The sequence below is a fragment of the Mauremys mutica genome, chromosome 6 (assembly GCF_020497125.1).
Source record: "Mauremys mutica isolate MM-2020 ecotype Southern chromosome 6, ASM2049712v1, whole genome shotgun sequence".
In the NCBI taxonomy this organism is placed as follows: Eukaryota; Metazoa; Chordata; order Testudines; family Geoemydidae; genus Mauremys; species Mauremys mutica.
Genome location: NC_059077.1, coordinates 31,634,790 through 31,658,921, shown reverse-complemented (window position 1 = coordinate 31,658,921; position 24,132 = coordinate 31,634,790). Strand labels below are relative to the sequence as shown.

At 39.2% G+C, this 24,132-nt stretch overlaps 1 protein-coding gene across 1 annotated transcript in view; it reads right to left on the bottom strand.

The window, feature by feature from the left end:
* The window catches only part of ITGA2 (integrin subunit alpha 2), a 102,778-nt gene that overhangs the window by 39,127 nt on the left and 39,519 nt on the right, over positions 1 to 24,132 (bottom strand). The window contains exons 3-8 of the mRNA XM_045020829.1: positions 11,307 to 11,416; positions 9,951 to 10,042; positions 4,648 to 4,762; positions 4,112 to 4,239; positions 1,555 to 1,703; positions 251 to 401 (exon numbers count right to left, since the gene is read on the bottom strand). Of these exons, the coding sequence (XP_044876764.1) occupies positions 251 to 401; positions 1,555 to 1,703; positions 4,112 to 4,239; positions 4,648 to 4,762; positions 9,951 to 10,042; positions 11,307 to 11,416 (745 nt within the window). The remainder of the gene's footprint in view (positions 1 to 250; positions 402 to 1,554; positions 1,704 to 4,111; positions 4,240 to 4,647; positions 4,763 to 9,950; positions 10,043 to 11,306; positions 11,417 to 24,132) is intronic.

Genomic DNA, 24,132 nt, shown 5'->3' with positions numbered 1-24,132 from the left:
TCTTGTATTTCATATACAACGGGAACTAAAAAGAATATCACGGAGGGTCGACTAATCCTACTATTTTCAGCTAACAAATATAAACATAAATAGATAAGAAGAATTCTAATGAAGCCTGCTGATACTACAGTGGCTCCTAAACATGAACTCCCTCCCCGTCCCAGTCTTGCTGATATAATGATGCATGAATACGTACTTTTAATTAAATCAGTCCCACCAAAATTACAGCATTAATGATAGTATTACTTACAGCTATGCCAAATCTGGTTATTTTGTCCTCATTGCATTTAGTTATCACTTCTTTCAAACGTGAGCCGTCATGTGATTCACCATCTGTCACAACGACCATGACTTTTGTGGCTGTGGGCCGTCCACCAGATTCAGAGGAAAAAGCATGACGTCTGTGATAAATAAAGCACTAGGCTTATTAAATGTGAATGTATATAATGTATGCCATTTTATATGCATATTTTAATGAATGCTTCCATCATTGACTTAGAACAAAGTGCATCTGGAGTGTTTTTTTTACTGTAACACATAGGGCCAGATTTTTAAACATATTTAGGTGCCGCTGTGCTACACCTGAGCTGTGCCATGCCTAATTGATTTCAGCTCTCATTTTTAAAGGGATCTAGATATTTAGGAGTCTAAATTCCTGAATAGACTGTCAATGGGATTTCTAAATGGTACATCACTTTTGAAAATCATATTTAGGCTCCTAAATCAGTTAGGTGTAGCACAACAGTGCCTAAATATGTTTAAAAATCTTGGCCAAAGTCCTTCATTAACAATAGTTTAGCACTTATTGCACTTTTTGTGACCAGAGATGTGAAAAATTTTATCTGAATAATCTTTAATCCGAATTTCCTGTGGAAATTTATGTTCTGATAAAAAAAAATGTCCAAAAAAGTTTGGACCAGCTTTACTCAAAAAAAAAAAAATAAATAAAAAAATCAGGGATTAGCTCCATTTTGCAGATACAGAGGGAAATGAAAACAAGGACGATCCCTGTGACACCGCTATAAATTTGGAACCTACTGTATTCAGAATCTGTTCCTAAACTAGCAGCCCACGGTCACTGAGTGTTCAGAACCCTATTAAAATTGCAGTTCTATTCTGAAAAATGATTGTGTAAAAATAGTGCCTGCTTACTTAACAGATCATTCCCCGTGTGTGTAATCAGAGTTATTTTACTGCCCAAAATAAGTTTTTACTATTTTTTACTGCTGCTAAACACTACAAAGTCAAAAGTCCCACTGGAGAAAGGGTTTGATTCTGTGATGGTTTTCTCGCAATCAACCAAGGCCTTATCCTGTAAACATTTAAACATGTGCAGTCGCACTGAGTCAATGAGCAAAATTTGCCTCGTAAATCATTTTGCATCTTTCTTAGGAACTAATCATGGAAGGTAGTGAGAACCTTCAGAGAAGTTCTTGAGCACTTTAATTCCCAAGGGCACCAGAGGCAGTACTAACCTCTCAAGAAGTGCTCAACACCTTCCAGGATCAGATCTTTAGTTACAAAAGTAGCATAACAATTATTGGTGCACTTTACCTTGCATAGTCAATTGCTTTGAAAGTATTAGTCAAGTCTCCTCCTCTTTGAAAGGTCTGTGACGTTGCTTTAACAACATCATCTTTTGTTTCGTAGGTATTCAAGTTGAACACTACCCTTGGATCATTACCATACTGAATTAAGCCCACCTAAACATCATCACACACAAAAAAAATAGATTGTCATGCATTCAAATCAATTACACAGAATTAAAATACCAAATTGTGAAACTGATATACAAGATCTACAGAGGATTAAAATTCAAAATGATCTTGACAGACTAGAGATATGGTCTAAAATAAATAGGATGAAATTCAATAAGGACAAATACAAAGTGCTGCACTTGTGAAGGAATAATCAATTTCACAGATACAAAATGGGAAATGACTGCCTAGGAAGGAGTACTGAGGAAAGGCATCTGGGGGTCATAGTGGACCACAAACTAAATGTGAGTCAACAATGTAATACTGTTGCAAAATAGCAAACATAATTCTGGGATGTATTAGCAAGAGTGTTGTAAAGCAAGACCCGAGAAGTAACTCTTGCACTCTACTCAGCACTGATAAGGCTTCAGTTGGAGTATTATGTCCAGTTCTGGGCACCACGCTTTGGGAAAGATGTGGACAAACTGGAGGCAGCCCACAGGACAGCAACAACAACTAAAGGTCTAGGAAACACGACCTACAAGGAAAGATTGAAAAAACTTGGCTTGTTTAGTCTGGAGAAGAGAAGACTGAGAGGCAACATGATAACAGACTTCAAATATGTAAAAGGTCATTATAAAGAGGAGGGTGATAAACGGTTCTTCTTAACCACTAAAGAGAGGACAAGAAGTAATGGGCTTAAATTACAGCAAGGGAGATTTAGGTTAGACATCAGGAAAAACTTCACAGCTATGAGGGTAATTAAGCACTGGAAGAAATTGCCTAGGGAGGTTATGGAATCTCCAGTCATTAAAGGCATTTAAGAACAGGTTAGACAAAAAAACCCAAACCTGTCAGGGACGGTCTAGAGCAGTGGTTCTCAAACTTGTTTGATCACGCCCCCCACTTCTTTGTATCTGTAGTTGTTTATGCCCCCATCCCTTGCCACACAAGTACACAGACTGCCACCCAGCTCTGAAGGCAACTCTGCGCCAGCAGCAGCGTACAAGTGTGGCAATGTAAAAAGTGGTATTTGTCAAAATCACTTTTCACAGCAGACTTAGTACCCCATTGCCACTCTTATTTCTGTGCTGCTGCTGCTGCCCTGGGGCTGACAGCTGGAGCCCCACCACCACCTCCAGGTGAGGGATTGGGAGAGGGGAGAGGAAAGAGAGCCTCAGCCCAGGCTGCCTCCCAGTGAGGGATTGGTTGGGGTCGGGGGAGGAGGGGGAGAGAAGGGCCTGAGCCCAGGCAGCCTGCCACTGAGGATCTGGGGATGGGAAGCGGGTGAGAGGGAGAGCACGAGCCTGGGATGCCTCCCAATGAAGATACTAAGTATCTGTTATGTGGCTGAGTAAATACTGCCAAGGTTTTTGAATTTTCTAAACTTGGAGTGATTGAGCTTGCAATCTTAATATTGTGCCAATACTAGTATTTTGCATTTAGTTTTCAGGTTTTAAGGGGGAAAAAAATCAACAGAGAAAAAAAATCCTGAGAATATTAGCTTGAGCAACCTTGAAAATGGAATTTTAAAGTTCCTTGCCCCATTAGACTCACAAGTTCCATTCTACACAAGAAGGTGTTTTGTACAGCTCAGAACCTTCAAGTGAAGTTCTTAGGCGCATAGCTGCTGGATCAAATTAGATGCACCTCTATTTAAGTTTGCTAGAACACTGTCTAAAAATAGGCAAAGAGTCCTGTGGCACCTTATAGGCTAATAGAAGTATTGGAGCATAGGGCTCTTTGCTGCTTTTTACAGATCCAGACTAGCATGGCTACTCCTCTGATATCTAAAAATAGGTGATTAGTTCTTTTGAAAAAATGGGGGGAAATCCTCCTCAAATTTAAAAATATCATTTTTCTCAAAATCACCACTTTCAGAGAGAAACAAGCACGGAAAATTCTGCTCCAATGATGTAGATTTTGGAAAGCTATGATTATATGAAAAGTGGGCTTAAAATGGAAAAGGTTTTACAACTTTAGCCATACTGAGAGTAATAAAACTCTGGGGGGGGGGATAAAAGATGTGTTCTGCTCTCAATATATGCACATAGCTCAAATTTTCATGATTGTTACACATCATTATTAAATGGAGAACAGACCTTTAAGTATACTGGAAATAATCTAGATCTCTCTTTTGACACAAACTATGTACTGGAATAAATTCATCCAAATGGAATATTCCCTTTTGAAATGTTAGCTAGCTTTATGACAAAAGCCCTGATCCTGAAAGATGCTGAACTACTGCAAATCCCAGTGATTTTGATGGGAGCTGTAGATATTCAGGATCTCTCAGGATCAGACCAGGGGTTAGCTTTATGTTAGCAAACTTAATTTCCTTTAAGTTTGTCACACGTAGCTAATAAAACTCATTGCTACCTTCCTTCTGTTTCAAAAAATGTTTTTTGACTTACCTGAGTTTTCGTGGGGCCTATATCTAAGCCTTGGACAAATTTTGTCAAAAACGCACTCACTGCAGCCCAGGGATAAATGCTGTTTGACTCATCGCACACAACAACAACATCGATGAAGGAGGAGCAGTCTAAAAGAGAAAAGAGAATGACTGATACATGGACATTGAATGCATAAAATTTACTTATAACTCATGAGCCAAATCCAGATGTCCATACCTAGTCCATATGCAAGCAAACTTCCGTTGATGTCACAGGAGGTTTGCCTGAATGAGAATAGAATAAAATCCCAGCCTAAGTCTGCTTACACCTGTGTTACACAGATATAAATGCACCAAAAATCAGTGAAGTTACTACTGATTTTCACCAATAAGTGAGATTAGAATCAAGCCTTGAGTGTGAACCTCAGGATCAGGCTCTTTTTAAACTGAATTTTAAAAAATTCAAATGTAATCACTTTAGGATTCCATTACATGACATCTCTCTTCATTTCAATGGATTTATTTATTACTGAATCTATTTTACATGCATTGCCTTACTTTGAAGAGCAGGTGAAAAGCTTCTTAAGATCTGGAAACTTGGACTGATTTCAGAACAGACTCCCGTTGCATAGTACTGACTTCCACACTGCTGGGCCCACAAGGGACCACAAGTCTTTAAAAAATAAAATGAGGAAAATATAAAAACAACATGTATCCTGTCATTTCACTCTTTTACATACCTTCATGAGGGTGGCACATTCAAATACAGCACAGGAGATCAGTGGAATATCTCCCTCACAGGTAGACCCAATTTTGACTGAGACTAACCACGAGGTGGCACTGTTACCATGAGTTGTTTCTTATGTACACACACACACATACATACACACATTATTTTATAGAGACACACACACACACACACACACACACACACACACACACACACACACACACAGAGTTTGTCTTTGGTATTTGCTGTAGAATACTTGTGTTATCTGTTAACTACAGGTAGTCCATGGCCAAAATGTTTTCTGTTGGCTCATGGGTGTGTGTGGGGGTGGGGTGTGTGTGTGTGTGTGTGGGTGTGTACACCATGAATAAAAATAAAGTTTAAAAAATAATGGATTTACTAATTTGAGAATTCTTTGTTCCACAAAAAAATATATTTCAAAACTGTGGTTAAGACATTTATAACTTATTTGTTTCTCTGTACTAATTTCAGTCTTGATTGTAAGAGGATTTTTGCAAAAATAAGTAGAGAAAGAAAAAGACACATGTGAAGACTGTATTTTTTAGAGACCCAAGGTGGGAGAGGTAATATCTTTTATTGGACAGAAGCTGAACATAAGAACAGCCATACTGGGTCAGACTAAAGGCGCTTCTAGCCCAGTATCCTATCTTCCAAGAATGGCCAATGTCAGGTGCCCCAAAGGGAATGAACAGAACAGATAATCATCAGCTGGTCCAATAAAAGACATTACCTCACCAACTTTGTGTCTCTAATATTCTGGGACCAACACAGCTATAACAACACTGCATAAGGCTATATTTTTTGTCATTTAGGGTCTTTACATTTTTTTCTGTTCCTTCAATGCATGGCAAGAGTTTAAAAGTTGAAGCACCAAATTTAAAAAAATGGATTTGAAAAACAAAACTGAATATAAGTTATTAAATATATAAATGGGACTGTATGATGCACAAGAGTGGGGTATTAAACCTATCTTCTCTACCCCCCGGTCTGAATTTGACCAAACTGGAAAGAGAAAATCCATAAAGCTTCTTTTACATGAGAGTTGTTCAGAGGCCTATTTGATACGAGCTGGTGTCTCAGTCAAGTTCTTAATGCACAGGCATCCACAACACAAGAACCAATTCAGCAATAGGGTCAAGAGTTGATTAACAAGAAAGACTGACCTCTCCTAGAGTTAGTCTTTTCCAGTCAGGCTTAAGGCACATTGGTGGAGGCACAAGGAAGCTTCCAATGCCACTGCTTATATTGTACCTATGCTATTTCTGATCAGAAGACAATACTTTCTAGTACTGACAGTACAGCACCTTTCAGAGCCCTACCTAAATACTTCTACAGAAATGTGAAGCAAGGAAGAGAAGGAATGTTCTACACTTAGATGACAGGTTCTCTATTCCCCTTGTACTTTGTTAGCTCCTGTCAACAGTTTCCTACTTGCTCCCTCTCTTACACAGTGAATGGATTCAATTATTATTGATAAAATATAAAATAACTTAAGTAGCCTAACAAACTAAAAGTAAAAAACAGCATTATGTTAAGGCTCATGACAGCTGGATTAATTGCATGTACTGTATGATTTACAAATCTATACCTACAATGCTTTGCTGGAATATTTGGAACCAGTAGATTACAATGCTAGAAACACTGAAATATAAAATTGTTTATATTTTTAAAAGGGCAGCGAGAACAAAATGTGAACTACTTGTGTAGGATAGTTCAGGCTGGCTGCTGCTACTCTAGTATTAATTTTGTTATAGCAGATGTTTTATAGGCAGGGGCAGGTTCAGAGTTTTTTACTAAGGCAAATGTAAACTAAAAAGAAAATAAGACCTAGGGCTTGAAGCTCCAGTATGCTGGGATCTCCCTCAGTGCACCAGAATGGCAGAATGAGGGACAAAAGGGGCTCTTATGCCACCTTTCCACCCACACCCCATGATCTTGAGGTCAGCCAGAAGATGGCCAAAACTCCTCTTACTCCCAGAACACCTTAAGAACATAAGGACGGCCATATTGGGTCAGACCAATGCTCCATCTAGCCTAGTATCCTGTCTTCCGACAGTGGCCAATGCCAAATGCCCCAGAGGGAATGAACAGAACCGGTAATCATCAAGTGATCCATCTCCTGTTGCCCATTCCCAGCTTCTGGCAAACAGAGACTAGGGACACCATCCCTGCTCATCCCAGCTAATAGCCATTGATGGACCTGTCCTCCATGAACTTATCTAGTTCTTTTTTGAACCCTGTTATAGTCTTGGCCTTCACAACATCCTCTGGTATGGAGTTCCACAGGTTGACAGTGTGTTGTGTGAAAAAATACTTCCTTTTGTTTGTTTTAAACCTGCTGCCTATTAATTTCATTTGGTGACCCCTAGTTATTTACTCCTCATAACAAAAGAACATTTCCTCATTTACTTTCTCCACACGAGTTATGATTTTATAGACTTCTGTCTTATCCTCCCCTCAGTCGTCCCTTTTCCAAGATGAAAAGTCTCACTCTTATTAATCTCTCCTCATACGGAAGTGTTCCATACCTTCTACACTGGGGATGCCAGGAAGGTATAGCATTGAAACAACGCAGTGCAAATAGGACATGTGTTGGCCAGCTCAAAATGTTTATTGAGAACTACAGATACACACACATTTTTGCAACCCCAGAAACATTTTATTAATGTACAAAACAATTATATTCTAATTAATCTTAAACTTATTTTTCCTTCCTGTTAAATAGTCTACTGTAATCATACTTGTGATAGCCAGTCAGTGTTAATGAATTCTACATGGATCAGGAAATCTTTTGAACAGGAAGTGGCTCATGCATATTATATATTTGTATGTGTGTGTGTTTAGATATAATTTAAATTATTCTACATGATATATGTACATTTTTAATTATTAAAGTTCATAATGGCTAATAAATAATGTTGCCTCTGACATCTAGAAGGCAAAAGAATCATTCAGGTTTTGGTCACAACTTTCTCACCCTAAAGAATTAGAGAACAGAGCTTTCCGTGCCAATTCACTAAGGTATTTAAGCAAATGCCTAGCTTTTAAGCATAAGTAATCCCATTGATTTCAATGGAGTTATTCGTATGTTTGACATTAGGCATGTTTTTAAGTACTTTGATGAATCAGAGCTTATATTGGCTAAAAGAGGCCAGCGATGATAATAAATTCTTGAACACCAATACAATAACATAAGGAGCAATAGATAAAATATTAATTCTAAAATGATTCAAGTCAACTGGGACAGCCTGAATAAATGATGAAGGTTACTTACTTGTAATCAGAATTCTTCAACATGGCTCTGCATGATCCCACCTATGGGTACTGCAACGCCTTGTGGTGCCTTACAGTAAAACGTCTTCTAGCAGTGTCAACTAGAGTGCTCCTGCCCCTCATGCTGTTCCCCACAGCATCAGGAGGCACTCCTTTAGAGAGTCACCTCTCAGTGCATCACGAGGGTGCAGTACCCATAAGTGCGAATATGCATAGCCACTTGAAGAACTCATTCTTACTTTAAACTGGGAAGAAAGTATAGTGAAGTGTCTGCTTTATATTTACAGTTTCACTATATTAGGTACTGTACTGGTGTATGATATATAAATCAAACTGGAGTATATATTGATTCACTGTTGTGATGCATACAATCTATAAACGTGTTGATCATTCACAATTTTGTAAGCTCTACCATTGCTGTGGTGGATCTTTGAACATAACTGTTCACAGTATATAAACAGATTGTACATAATGTAGCTCTAAGGAATTGTTTTTGCAGCATCTGCAGAATACAAAGCTGGCATATGATAGCTGCATTTGGAGATCATGGAAAACGAAAGCTTTTAAAAGTATTGGAGGGTATAAGTTCATACTTCATTTATCAACCACCAGAGAGATATTTCAGAGGGTCAGAAAAGTGGAGTGGGATATACTTTTATATATGAATTTTCCATTCCAATGCAGTTTTAACTGTCTCAAGAGTTCATTTATCAACATTATTTTAAGTGAACATTTAATTCAGCTTTTTCCTTTCTCTCAAGCGTTATTTTTTAAAGAATCCTTACGTATTGGAGATTAAAAGTAAAAAGACAGTGAAGCAATCTGAAACTGTTAACTCAAAACCTGCCTGAATATTTAACTGAAAATTTGTATTCTGAGCTAGAGAAAAATTCCCAAGCTGCTGAGTGCTTTAGGACAACAACATTTTTTAAAGGTGGCCCTGGGATGTTATGGGCTAATCCACACACAGAAAGAGGCAGCCAAAATTAAAAGAAAAACACTTAATTCTCCAGTAAGATTTGGAGCTTTAGCTCTACTACTTAATCTCAACTAGGTTAGCCCAAAAGAGGAGTAAAGACTTTCTTGTGGCTGTTAGGAAGGTGGAGCAGAGTTGCACTACATCAGGGGTAACTGTAGGAGGCATTCTCACTCAAGTTCCCCAGCATGCGTACTACTACATCCCTTTATGGGGCACAGCTGGTCTTCCTCCACAAGCTGGGTTGGTGAAGGCGAAGCCATGAGGACACACAAAGGGAGCAGACCTTGTATTGACAAAAGCAGATGCTCTACCTCGGAAAAAATGGATTTTTGTAAAAGGCACTGCTTGGCAAATTAGTAAAGAAAACCTTTTGGATTAATGCAACAACCACCAAGATTGACCTATTGCAAAAGAAACCTAGTTTGCACTCATATTTAACATGACTGCTGTCAAAAGAGTACAATGAAGGAAAAAACCTCAATAAACTATAGCCTGGGCCATCTCCTCTTTCCCGTGCAACCTTAGTTCTGCTCCCTGGGCATGTGCCTTATGATACAGTGTTTAATTGCATGATCATATACTTTGTTTTAAAACACACACACACACACACACACGATGGATGCACAAAGGAGCAAGTCCTAACTTTTGAGTGCTTTACTTTGCAACCTAAATAACATTATTTTAATGTATGTTTTAAATGCAATATAAAATACATATTATTCCATGTTGTAAAATGAAATATTTTCAGCTCAGATTTAGTTTACAAAAGTGGAACATTCCAGCTGCTCCATTTTCCATCAAAGGTCAATAGTAGAAATCATTTTTTTACTACTTACTGAGTACAGCTTTGACACTTACCAAAAATCCTCCAGTTTTTGAGTTTCTTATTAGTGTCAAGCCAAGGTTCATCTGTTCCTTTATCTCAGTAACATTTGGGATACGTGTTAAAGCTAAAAATAAAGAGATTAAAGGATAGCAAAAAAACCCTAAATTCCTATAATATGTTCCTCAGTCACAGAATTCAAAGCTTAAGCTTAAGGAACCAGAGTTTGGAAGAGGAATTTTTCAAATTGCATAAAAGCTTCTGGGACAAAACAAAAGAAAGATAATTGGTGTGAGAAATTTGCTAGACAACATTAACTGGCCTTGTCACATATCTAGATTAGCATTTATAATTAGAATGCCTGCTCTCAAGAGCTACAGGAAATAGGCAAAGCAGCCAAACTCCTCAAGTGGCAGTTTAACTATATACAGTACAAATGTTTTAGTAGGTTGAGAGACTACTCTTATTGTTTGCACTACCTGAGATAGCAGATCTCTCTCAACTGGATCAAGCCCAAATCTTAGATATTTCAGACAGAATATATAGGATGATGGGAAGATTTGTATGAGAAGAGAAATGCTTTATTCCATAGCACCCTAAAATAGAAATTAAAACAAGGATCTGAACATATGGTATTCTTAAACATCTCATTATTACCTTATGTTGCCCTGTCTATTTGCTATAGCTAATTGTTGGCAACCATTTTACACTTAGATTGTAAACTGTTCTGGGTAGGAACAGTCTTTTTATGTGTTTGTTAAGTGCTAGCAAAACGGACCCTGATCAGAACCCTGTAAGCACTGCTGCAATATAAATAATATATACTACTGCTTCAACAACTGCTACTAATTCTACAGTTAATATAGAGCGGATGTAAAAGTGTTAGAGAGAAACAGCAGGAAGTAGCATCAGAGTCATATACTGAGCTGGCTCTAGAAGCTAAAGCTGTCCTGGCAGCGTGTGTAATAAATGAAGTGGAGACCAGAGCAGTCCTCTAAAAAGCTCTTCTTTTTACTAGGCCTAACAAAAAAACAATACAACATTACATGGGGAGAAGCAATAACAACCATATGCCTACACATGCAGCTAATTTTAGTACTAAAAGAAAAATAAAAAGCTATGTTGGAAGGAGAAGAAAAAGTTATGTCCTCCCTATCTTCTTAATAATACCACTATCCATATTTTTCAGATTCTTTTCAAGTCTTACCAAAGAATGCTCAGCAATAAAGAAACTATTTAGAAAACATGGATAATATAGAGTCCTTTTTCACTTAATCAGAGTCAGTAGGTCTGTGCTGACTGCCTAATCCGAGTTTATCAAATAATTTGGCCTGGTACGGAAGTGAGGCAAAATGGACAATTGCATTAAGTCAGCATTAGTTACAACTTACTTTGTAAATTCAGTTTTTTACATGTGGTTTCAAGTGGGTCAACAGGACATGTGTAGATATCTCCCATTCTGTTAGCTGGATACCCACTCCATGGCGAGCTAACAAGCAGCCTAAAAAAACACAAGGGGAAACTGATTAATTCTTTCCTTACACTCTGATGAAGAGCAGTATATTTATTTAAAGATAAACTGAAAATAAATTAGAAAGTCTGAGGCCCCTTAGATAAGTTAGAGAGGAGCTCACAAGATTTAGCACGTAAAAACCAAAAAAACCCACCCAATTATTCCCTTTCCAAGTGTCCCAAAATTGTGCTTTGCTCAGCTGTGACTTCCCAGGGTGCACAGCACAAAGACAATGCAAGTATTATATCAGAGAACCCTGGTGGAGATTGGGGTTAGTGTATGGGAATGAGAGAGTCAAGTATTCAGAGGATGTTTTAATCTATTATGTGGTTATTAGTATTACGTTATCATGGAACTGGAAGGGACCTAAGAGGTCATCTAGTCCAGTCCACTGCACTCGTGGCAGGACTAAGTATTGTCTAAACCATTCCTGACAGGTGTTTGTCTAACCTGCTCTTAAAAATCTCCAATGATGGAGGCTCCACAACCTCCCTAGGCAATTTAGTCCAGCGCTTAACCACCCTGACAGTTAGGAAGTTTTTCCTAAAGTCCAACCTAAATCTCCCTTGCTGCAATTTAAGCCCATTGCTTCTTGTCCTATCCACAGAGGTTAAAAAGAACAATTTTTCTTCCTCCTCCTTGTAACAACCTTTTACATACCTGAAAACTGTTATGTCCCCTCTCAGTCTTCTCTTTTCCAAACAAATCCAATTCTTTCAATCTTCCCTCATAGGTCATGTTTTCTAGACCTTTAATATTTGTTGTTACTCTTCTCTGGACTCTCTCCAATTTGTCCACATCCTTCCTGAAATGTGGTGCCCAGAACTGGACACACTACTCCAGATGAGGCCAAATCAGTACGGAGTAGATCGGAAGAATTACTTCTCATGTCTTGCTTACAACACTCCTGCTAATACATCCCAGAATGATGTTCGCTTTTTTTGCAATAGTGTTACACTGTTAACTCATATTTAGCTTGTGGTCCACTATGAGCCCAGATCCCTTTCCGCAGTACCCCTTTTTAGGCAGTCATTTCCCATTTTGTGTGTGCGTAACTGATTGTTCCTACCTAAGTGGAGTACTTTGCATTTGTTCTTATTGAATGTCATCCTATTTACTTCAGACCATTTCTCCAGTTTGTCCAGATCATTTTGAATTTTAATCCTATCCTCCAAAGCTCTTGCAACCCCTCCCAGCTTGGTATCATCCGCAAACTTTATAAGTGTACTGTGTAAGCCATTATCTAAATCATTGTTGTATCACAAAATCAAAGAAACATAGCAAATGTATCAATAATCACAAATATATAAACTAATTAATTTCTAACAAATATAGACAGACAAATAGTGAATTGGGAAATTATGATCTACAGTTTCCTGACAGTAAAAACCCTCATAAAGACCTGTCAGGTAAAAAGTTCACTGATTTCTTTTAAATTATCCTTTTAACTGATAGGAGACATTATACTCAACGCTTACACAATGCCAGTGTGTTGCCCAAGTCTGAACTTGAACTCTGCTACTACGCCTTGAAAACACTGAGTCAGGAAGGAAATACTGTAGGTGGTGTTGTGTCTGTTTCACCCTAGACAAGAATTTTAAGATGCACAGTTTCTAGTTAAGTTGCCAAAAATCTTCTAGTGATTCACTCTCCTCTAATTCTACACTCCTAGCAACTGCCACACACTCCCTTTCCAGAGTCCACACCACTCTGAGCACCTTCTATTTGGGGAATGCAGAACAGTTTTCAAACATTAGCCAGTTAATCCCAGGTACCTGGGGACATTGGCTTTTAATACAGACAACATTTCAACTTTCACTTACCATGGAAAGGCAGCAGCGACGTAACAGTAGGACAGGAAGTGAAGGATAATTCCATATACCATAGAAAATGCAGGAGAAATGTGGATAAGCAAAACTATTTCCATAGGTATGAACAGTGATGTCTCAAACATTGGATTGTGAAACCACTTAATTAATGATTAGAAAAAGAAGGACCTCTTGCTTATATACTCTAATATCCATCAATGACCTCTGATTATAGAATATTAACCAGTCAGTAATTAGTGTTTGCTTTTTATTACCCTTTCATATAAAGATATGATAGGAAAGAGTCCCTGTTGAGAAAGTTTTATAGAGTTTAATAGAAAATGATAACCTTTCAATAGTAGAATTCTAAAGAGAATTGTATCCCCCACCTCCTACAGAATTCTATCGGATAGTTAAAATAAAAACAAAAATTATAGCAATTATATTTTCTATTATGTATTTTCAAAGCAATTTCTATGTAACTTTACTACATTTCCATGGGACCCACATGACTTAATTGCTATTCAACACTATAGGAATTCAATAAAATGCGTTTGATAAAAAAAATTACATTTCTTAACACACAAAGGATATTTCAGGTTTATTCAGACAAAATATTTCCATACACCCCTTAGAATGTATTTAATTTCAACTAAACACAACAGTATGAAGAACAAATAACCCTATTTCATTTTAGCAGCACAAGTCAGTCATCAAAAATATAACAAAACTTTAGAATGTACCTAACCTTTTTCCCTGTGTAGGAGTATTCTAAAAATAAATGCCTGCATCTCAATTATCTTGCTGAAAACAGTGAATTATGCAACAAAAGAAACAGAGCAAATTTACCCACCCCAAAAACATCTGAAATACTTTGTTTTGTAAGCAAACAGGATTTTATGTCGTTCCAGCAATTCCAAACCTATCATACGGTGTTATAAATATCTCTTTATAAAATGTGATAATGCCAGATTCTCTGTATAATCCAGAGAAATGGATATTGGATTATTGACAAAGGCCTATTGAAACATGAAGAAAATCAGCTTTATGACTTTAGTACAAAACCAATAACCAGGCTGTCCAATAAAGCCTATAACTGGGATATTCACTGGCTTCCTCTGAGCAGATTACTGTGCTTTTTGTCATTCTCTACTATCCACTAAGTACATGCAGAGATGGAAGGGTTTTGTGTGCACATGCAGAAAATTGTGCAATTAGTCCATATTTTGTTTAAGGCAAACCAGAAGATAATAAAATAAAATGCAATTTAATTTAATTCAGATCCAATCCTGCTCCCATTTTAATCAACGGCAAAATTCCTGCTAGAGGCAAGATTGGACCCAAAAAACCAGTATCTTCACAAAAAGGGGACTGCGGTTACAATATAATTGTTGCTTTGTACTTAAAGAAAACCCAAAATACAAGGAAGTTCTAATATAAATCAATTAAATTTCCCTCTTTCCCTCTTATGTGTTTGACAGTTTCCACTCTATGTGTGGGCCTCTCTACAGCAAAATAAGAGAAAAATATTTACAACAGAAAAATGTCATTGTAAAACCAAACCAAAACAAAATTGATAGCAAAACTTAGGGGCATGAGTAGTATCTGAAACTAAATTTCTCTTTTGGAACTGACTAGGTTTCAAGTTGATGCTCTCATTTAAATACTTTAAAACACCACTCTGCATATAATCTGTGAATATTTCACTCTCTATAAATATGTATATTATGTATAAACATTTTTATGCTTTTTTCTAAGTTTCTCAAAATACATTTAAGCATCCACAAGAGAAACTACTTATTAAAACAAGAAGGCCATCCTTAGTAGATTTTGGAAATACCCCATATATTACTCTTATGATAAGTATGTGACAAATACGTCTGGACTGTGTTGGAGTCATCCTGTAATGATGGGTTATGTCTAAGTCACATATTTGAAGTATATTTTATTCACATAGAAACTAACTGTGAAAATACGAAACAAGCAAAAGAAAACAATTATGTAAAGATTTCACCACTCAGATGGGTGAACCGCAGTCATTTTAATGCCTACATTTGTAGATTAACAAAGTCAGTGTTTCCTTAACTGTGGGTTGCCAGCAGTTCCCTGGGGTGGGAAGGTTTCTATCCTGTGCCCGTTCCCTGTCTCTGCTCTTCCCTGAAAGCTAATTTGCACAATTGTTTGCTCCTTAGGATACATCTACACAGCCAGTGGCAGCTCATGGCAGTGAGCCTCTGAGCCCAGGTCGACAGACTCATGCTACCGCCCTAAAATTAGAAGTGTAGACAGTGCTTTTCCGTTGCAACTCAGGCTGGACCTTGGGCTCTGAAACCTAGGGAGGCCGCCCCATCCCTAAGCTTCAAAGCCTGAGCTACATCATCTACACAGATATTTTGAATGCTGCAGCGTGAGCCCCATGAGCCCGAGTCTGCCAACCTGGCCTTGGAGGCTCACTGTTGTGGACTGTGGACTTGGGATATGTCTATACTCCAATTAGACACCTGCAGCTGGCCAGTGCCAGCTGACTTGGGCTCACAGGCTCGGACTAAGACACTGTTTTAATTGAGATGCTTCCTCACAGGGTCCTAGACTCTGTGTTCCAGCCTAAGCTTCTACACTGCAGTCCCTTAGCCCAACCCCTGGGTGTTTAACTGCAGAGTAAATATATACTTAGGGCCAGAAGCTCTGCATAAACCACTGCACTAAATTTCCACTTCCTCTGAAGAACTTTGGCCATACCTATACCAGGAAAATAATTCATGTTAGAAAGTAAAACAGCTTGTTAATTTATTATAAACTAACAATGTTAAACATGACTCAGCACCTAGTATAGACAGGGACAAGCTTTGTTTAAGAGAATGTCAGTTGGTCATTGCTAACTCTAGGGTTTCCGTGACAGGTTCACCATTTTCTATAATATCAACCATCAGAAAACTAAAAGCAATGAAGCCACAATGGCTGCTCAAGTATTTATCCCCAGGGTACTTGGCAGGCAAGGCTAGCTCATGCAGCCACCTGCAGTGCCGTGACTTCATTGCCATTGTTACTCAAGCTAGCTTTGATCTAGCTAGATCTATGCTAAATCGGGTATGTCTACATTTGCTTCTCGATCTGCATTCATCATCATGTACCTATTACACCTCTGGCATTTAAGGCAGTGACGAAGCTCCTCCACTCCTGTCTGTTTCTGGCAAGTCTTTCAATAGTTTCCCAGCTGTGCCCCAGGTTTTTCAGCTCGGCTTCCACAGCTCTTCACCATGTTGTTTTTGGGTGGCCTCGTTTTCATTTGCCTTCAGGTGTCCATCTTATTGCTACTCTGGTGATGGAATCAGTTTCCATCTGAAGCAAATGCCCAATCCATCTCCAACACCTCCTAGCAATGATGGTGCTCAGATCCTCTTGGCTGCACTGGGTCAATAGATCTTGGTCTGAGATTGATCTGGGCCAAAAGACATGGAGGATTTTTCTGAGGCAGGTTGTATGGAATGAAGACAGTTTGGACATGTCATACTTTCTCATTCTCCAGCATTCAGCACTATAAAGTAGTGTTGAAAGTACGCAGCTCTGATAAATTTTGAGTTTGGTTTTGGTGTATTATGATGATCTTCCAGACTGTATTTAAGCTCCTGAAGATGCTTTACTGATTTTGTTCCGGATGTCCTGGCTTGTTCCACCATCTGTACTGGTAATGGTGAAGTAATATTAAAGGTCATGATATCTGTCCTACTGTGGTTGATTTTCTGTCCAATTTGTTGGCTGAATGCATTGAGTCAAGTTGTTTTTTCTTGAATATGGTGTTGGGTATGTGATAGGAGAGCATCATCATCTGCGAAGTCCAGGTCTTGAAGGGATGAGAAGAGTGTCCATTTAATGCCTCTTGTATGTCTTCTGTTGTACACCGCATTACCCACTTCATGGCAATGTTGAAGAGGATTGCAGACATGACTCACCCCTGACGTACTCCTGTTTTGACATCAAAACTGAGCTTACTGTGATCAACACTGCACGTAAAGTTGAAATAGAAGCTTTTGATGACATTGATTATACAGAAAGGAATTCCATTGCCTGCAGAATGCACATATGTGAATGCTATCAAAAGCCTTCTCAAAGTCTATGAGATTTATGTAGAGTTGTCGCTGCCATTCTAAGCACTGTTCTATTATGTTTCGTAGAATGAAGATCTGGTCCGTGGAGCCACGCTATTTCAGCAAACCAGCTTGCTCTTTTCTGAAAATGCTATCAAGTTACCCTTGCCAGGAGCTTTCCCATTTTTAAGGCTTTGATGGCTTGAATGATCCCTTCCTTAGTTGGGGTGTCTGTGTTGATATCAAGATCTTATTCTGCCTCCTGGATGTTTGTTTCCTCTTTGGGTGGCCCCCTGTTCAGCAATTCTTTGAAATACTCTGTCCAGTGAATTTCTTGTTCTTTTTCATTTGTTAGTAGGTGTCCTTGTCTGAGAGTGTTTGTTGGTGTCTGCCATTTACCACTTGTAAGCCGTGTCATTTTGTAGATGGTTCCTTGTACACCACAGGCAGCTGCATCTCTGCTTGTGTTGCCAGATTATTAATATAATGCTGTTTGTCTGCTCTCACAAGGCATTTGACCTCCCGGTGTGCCTTGCTATACTGCTAACTGTATTTGTCCTTTAGCTTCTGGGATTTTGTGTCTAAAACTTTGTTCTTCAGGGCTCGTCGGGTTTCTATGGCATTCCATGTGTAATCCACTCCTTCCTTCTCTTTTGTTTGTAGCCTAGACAGGCTTCACTGTTCTGTTTATAAATTTCTGTTACTTTATCCCACTTCTTGTTGATCTTCTCATCTGCATTCCCCTCCTCTTCATCACGGTCTGCAAGTGCTTGAAACCTGTTCTTTAACTGCAGAATGAAGGCTTTCTGTATTTCGGGGTACTTTAGATTAACAATGTCATAACGTCTATGTCCCTTGTTTGGTGAGCTCATAATTCTCAGTTTTAGCTTGATGGAGGCTGTCACAAGATGGTGGTCGCTGTCAACATCTGCACCCCTTCTTACTTTCACACATCTGTCAGCAAGCGTCGCCATTTGCCATTGATCATGATACGGTGAATCTGGTTCTAATCTCTGCCATTTGGAGAACACAATGTCAGCTTATGAATTTCATGATGTTGAAATTGGGTTCCACCAATGACTCAGTCATTCATATTACGGAAATCAACAAACTTCTCTCCATTTTCATTCATGGTGCCACATGCATATCTTCCTATTGCTCTGTTGTTTGGGTGGTGAAGCATTGGATTGGGTTACCTAGGGAGGAGGTGGAATCTTCATCCTTCGAGGTTTTTAAGGCCTGGCTTGACAAAGCCCTGGCTGAGATGATTTAGTTGGTGTTGGTCCTGCTTTGAGCAGGGGATTGGACTAGATGACCTCCTGAGGTCATGATTCTATGAAAAGCCACATGCCTATCTACCTTTTTTTCCTTTCCCCTCCTTGCATCTCTCCTGCCCAGCAAATGCCACCCTCCTTCTCCTGTCTCCCAAACTCTGTTCACCAGCTCAAAATGGTAGCCAGTAGCCTGATACAGCCACAGCCTTATCCTAGTCACTCTCCTGCATTAGATTTGAATAATGAAAACATTCAATTGTGCAAAATACAAGTGTTTATTGAGACAGTGGCAACAGGAAAAAAAGTCTGGCCAGTATTCTCAGCTTACATGAGACAGACCTGGACTTTGCATGCCTGTAAAGGTAGAAAGGCTCCCCGCTGAGGTATAAATCCCCAGTTACACCCATTCTTGCAGGAAAAGAGATTTGCTTTAGGAATAACAAAGCTCTTAAAGGCTTTTCACAGGCTTACATAGAAGAAAAATGCCTCAGACAATCAGTACAGAACCCTATCTATTTTTCTCTGTGCTTTCACCATGTCTGCAGGGGAGATAGAACAGACTCTAAGACTGAGAAATTGCTTGATTTCGGTCTAGACATTCTGTGGAATAGCTGCTTGGTCACTCCTCTTGGTATAATAGCTTGCAACTCCCTTCCACTCTTGCTGCACATCTAGGGAGAACCACCTTAGTGAATAACTTCACAGCATATCACACTAGTCTGCCCTTTTTGAATAAGGCCATTTTCTGCCTCAGGGTAATGTCATCCAGAGTGAGGACAGCCTACAGGATGCTGCCCAGTTTGCCTCAGAGGTCCCCCAGTAACCACTCTGATACTGTATAAGCACCTCCAAGACAGAGCCAAACTGCAAACCCAAACCAGGAACATAATTCCCACCCTGCCTCCCAGGCACCACTGCAAACCTGAACAGCATGTACTGCACAGACAAAATCCCAATACAGCCCTCCTCATGCACACACCACTTACCATCTCTGAGGTTCTCTCCCAATACTGGGAAGAATCTCTGGGAGGGAAAGTCAGAACTGCATTTAAAAATAATGGTATCACAGCCTCTCTGGAAGACAGAACAATAACCACTTGCTGGTGTTTTTTTTTCCTGTTCCCACAGCCAGTCACCTTCAGGAGCCAAACCCTCAAGGACAGGGCCTTTATCAATGGCTGAGTGACTGTCTAATCTGAAGGGGGGGAACCCAGAAACTCGGGATGAAATGTTCCGAGACCTCATTGCAGACACCACTTCATCCCCTGTAGTAGCACCATTTGCGCAGTGTCATCCTCTTCTTCCTTGTCCTCATCCTGCTATCTCTGCCACCGCTGAAGCTGCTACTGCTGCCACATCGTCTGCTCAGGCAAAGCCCTCAGGTGAAGCCACCTTGCTTTGAGAGCTGAAATACAGCTCAAGCAGCTTCTGTGTGGCCACGGTTGCCAGCAGAGTGGCAGGACATTGTTGGGTCCACATTGGACAACAGCAATTTGAAAAAGGCACTAGCCAATCCAGAAAGGAAGCATGGGACAGAGAGAGCGGAATCATGAGACTTAAAAAAAATCTGAACCCTCCTGGTATCCACTATGCATTCCAGAATGCCCACTGCTCAGCAGAGAAGCAAAGGACCATGGAAATACCCTCTGAGAATGCCACACAACAAACCACCAGTGTACACACAATGATGCGAACTAAGAGAGGCACAGCTGTCCCATGTGCACACTATTATTACGGCCTGCATATTGTGCATTAACTAATGCATGGCAAATCAATCCGGTTTAACTCCCTTACCCCTGAAGACAAGCCCTAAATATGCATGTAGGTTGTATGTTTTTTTAAATTTATACTTCTCTAATGTTTTGTTCCAAATGCTAAATAAAAATACTTTAAGAAGGTTGTTGGTCACTAGATCACTAAACAAAGGTTCCCAAATGGAGGAGAAACAGGTGCCAGAAAACCAATTGGAACTGCATGGTGAAAAGCAGTTCATACACAGGGTATTGTATCCAGATCCTGGTCTAAGAGTGGAGGAATTGTGGGATTCTACCCTGAGATAGGCAATGGAAAGAGACCTAAGACCTGAGATCAGGGCAATCTGAAAAACTAGAAAAGGGACAGAGGACCACCTAGCCCCATAACCATGATACCTGGCATTTGAAACATCATGTTTTCCTCTTATAACAGATGAGCTGACCCAGCTGAAAGCATTCATCATTAATTTTTTTCATCACTGTTGCCTACATTTGAATGTTATGATTAAATATTTTTTCTTACATCTTGCAAACTTCCAGAAGTAATCAATTTTTTTCAATTGTGCATATATTTCCAATGAATGCTGGTTATGACACTACTGCCATAGTGGAAAAAGATGATAGATCGATGGATAAAAGGGAGGTCAGATTGGAGGCTTAATGCTAGTTTTGTATTTTTTTAAAAACAAATAAAGCAAATGTTCTGTATGTGAAGCATAAAATAAAGATTCTGAATACCAGCAGGAAGAATGCATGATATGTTAACTAAAAGATTTGGAAACATGTGCTTTTAAATAAATACCACACACAGTTTATAGAATATCTAATTAGACTCATCAATTTGCTCTAAACAGCATTTCATCATGTAGCTAATCTGCATTACACAATTATGTAGTGACTAAACTGAAACACTACAACAAATTTTATTAGTCAGTCTTCAAAACTTTATATACACAGAGTAATGAGTCTGAATTTTATGAAGTCATGAAAATTCAGAGACAATGATAAACCACACAGACTGTGGGAGGGGCATATCAAAGTACAACATGCATTATCTTTGGGAAACTACACCAGGCCACAACCAAGAACCAGCAAATGTGTAATATGTTCTAATATGTTGCAAAAGGCCCCATGTGTGTCCACAATTAAGGGCTGAAGATCTTAGTAGTAGTCAGATCAAAATTTTCTGTTCACTTTGACTTGCTCCCCACCACTATTCTGAACAAACATGATTAATGAAATAATGAACAAGCCAAGATAGTACTTCAGTCTGAGGCTCCAGCTGCTTCTTGTAGCAAAGCAGGAACCAAACTGGAAAGCCTGTCTGCAGAAAGGGGAAAAGGGATGCCAACAGGCAAGAAGCACCACAATTGTCTGTGGCTAAAGCTTCGTGTGAATTTTTTTTTTTTTATAAATCAGACCTTAAACTTTTGTTGGGAAATTTACTCACAGTCTAGAAGGGAATTTCTGGAGGTAGAGAGAGACCCACTCCAGAATAGCCAATGGTTAGGACTGTCACATGGCAGACCTCGGTTCACAGTTCCCTGCTCTGCCTGATGCAGATCAGGGATTTGAACCCTGTTCTTCCACAACCCATGTGAGTGCCCTAACCACAGGGCGACAGTCTGTCTCAAGCTCTCCTCTGGAGCTGTTCCATTTTGTATAAATAATTCAATATTCATTAAGACAGAAAGACTGATTTTATAACACAGTGGTTATGGACTTGGACCTGGGTCTCCTACATCCGAGGTGAGTGCCCTAATGACAGAGCTATGGGCCATTCTGGGCTAGGTTTCACTTACTTGTTTTTCATGAAATTTTTTTTAAAGGTCTCATTTTTGTTCCATTTTAGGAAAAAACCCCACAAATTTACTTTCTCTAAAATATTTTGGTGGCTTTAAGAGATAAAATAAAACAATGTTACAGTAATACAGCCATACATTATTCCTAAAGCAGAAATCTCACACAGACAATTATGTCTAATTATTAGGAATGCCATAAGAAATAAAAAGAGCAATTGCCAGAGTAAGATGTTTGCTTTAGTGTTAGTAATATTCCTGGATTGTCTTGAAGAAGCATATGGATGTAACTATTCATTAAAGAAAAGACATTTTAATAACTGATATTCATGCATACAATTGACTTCTTGATTTTGGAACAGAAAAAACCCAATAGTATGATACAGTAAATTCTTGGTCCCACAAAATATACTGTTAGTAGCTTTTTTTGGGTGGAGGGGAGGGGCTATATTTTAAAGATAGATTGTTATCCCTTCCACGCTCTGTCCTTATTTTAAAAAACTATACAATTTGAAAGAGAAACTAAAACAGAATAATATACTTCGCTGTTAGAATTCTAACAAAGATGATCACATCAGAGGGACAGATCTCTCTTGGTAACAGAGTACATTTTACTTGGGTCAGGACACGTATAGCCCTGTTATATCCAATCACCTCGAACACAGGGAAGGGAAAGGCACTAAATCCAAATCCAGTCTCTACTGGAAATAAGTAAAGAAGTGGAGGCATAGAGATCCAAAACTCAGTTCTTTAATTTCTCATTCTTCAATATCAAACTCTGGCAGCCTACTTGGATTTTTGCCAGCAGCTTTCCATATGCTTGTTTTACTGGTCCACATCACTTGCCATCTGAAGTTCAGTGAGGTAATAGTTTCCAGTAAAGCCTTCTTGACCATGACACAATTATTTAGTTTACTCTGAGTTGTGGGATTGGTATATCTTCATATGATTTCATGCATTAAATATCTTTCAGGATGAGGAGAATCAGAGTGCCTTTCTTATTATTTCCAAGTGCAATTCACATTATTATTTGATAACATTTTTGGATGTATAGAGGGTTTCTCTTTACTCAATTTCAAGTCACATTTTAATAGCGCTCATGGAATATTAATGTTTTGATACTGTATCTGATCTTAAATACTTTCTGTTCTTATGCAATGCACAGTACATCAGTCTCACACCAATCTTGTATCAGCTTGGCAAGTAAAATTTTCTAGGGTGACATTTTCAGCATTCGGTATTTGCTCAATTGGGAGAAGTTTGACACACAGTTTTCTACTGCTGATCACAGGAACCTGATCAGGAACTGAGGATTTTGTTGTGGGCATCCTGCTGGGAAAATTAACTCACAGCAAGGAAGACTGCATCCTAATCGGTCTTCATTTTTCCACTGAGCTTCTTGAATGTGTTCCTTCTGGCGTCCCCTTACTCATTCAAACAGCTCCTCCCTCACCCCCCAGCTACAATGAGGAAGTTGAGCTTTGTACTCTAGACTTTTGAGGCCAGTCTAGTTTGTGACCACTGCATACCTCTACCCAGTTACTCTGGGGTCAGTTAGCTCCACGCAAGACGAGTCTTCAATGGTCCCTGTAGCTACCATGAGCTCCCTAACACACACCAATGCTGCTGTAGCCCTGAGCTTCCTGCTAGGCTGTGTTCCCTCAGCCCTCTCACATGGCCTCCCAGGTGAGTTCTTATACCTTCCCTACAGGAGAATATATACAGAGCTTCTACTCTGCACAAACAGATTCTGTTCTCTTTGTGATTTTACGCATCCCTCATCACAGCAGTATCTGAGCAGCTCCCAGAAGTAAGCAACATATTGTTTGCAATGTTGATATAGCCAGGCTGGTCCCAGGATATTAGAGACAGGATGGGTGAGGTTGGTCCAATAAAAGATGTTACCTCACCTACCTGGTCTCTCTAGTAAGCAACATGACTAACAGCTGTTATGGGGGGTTCTGTATTTCTCTCTTCCCGTACC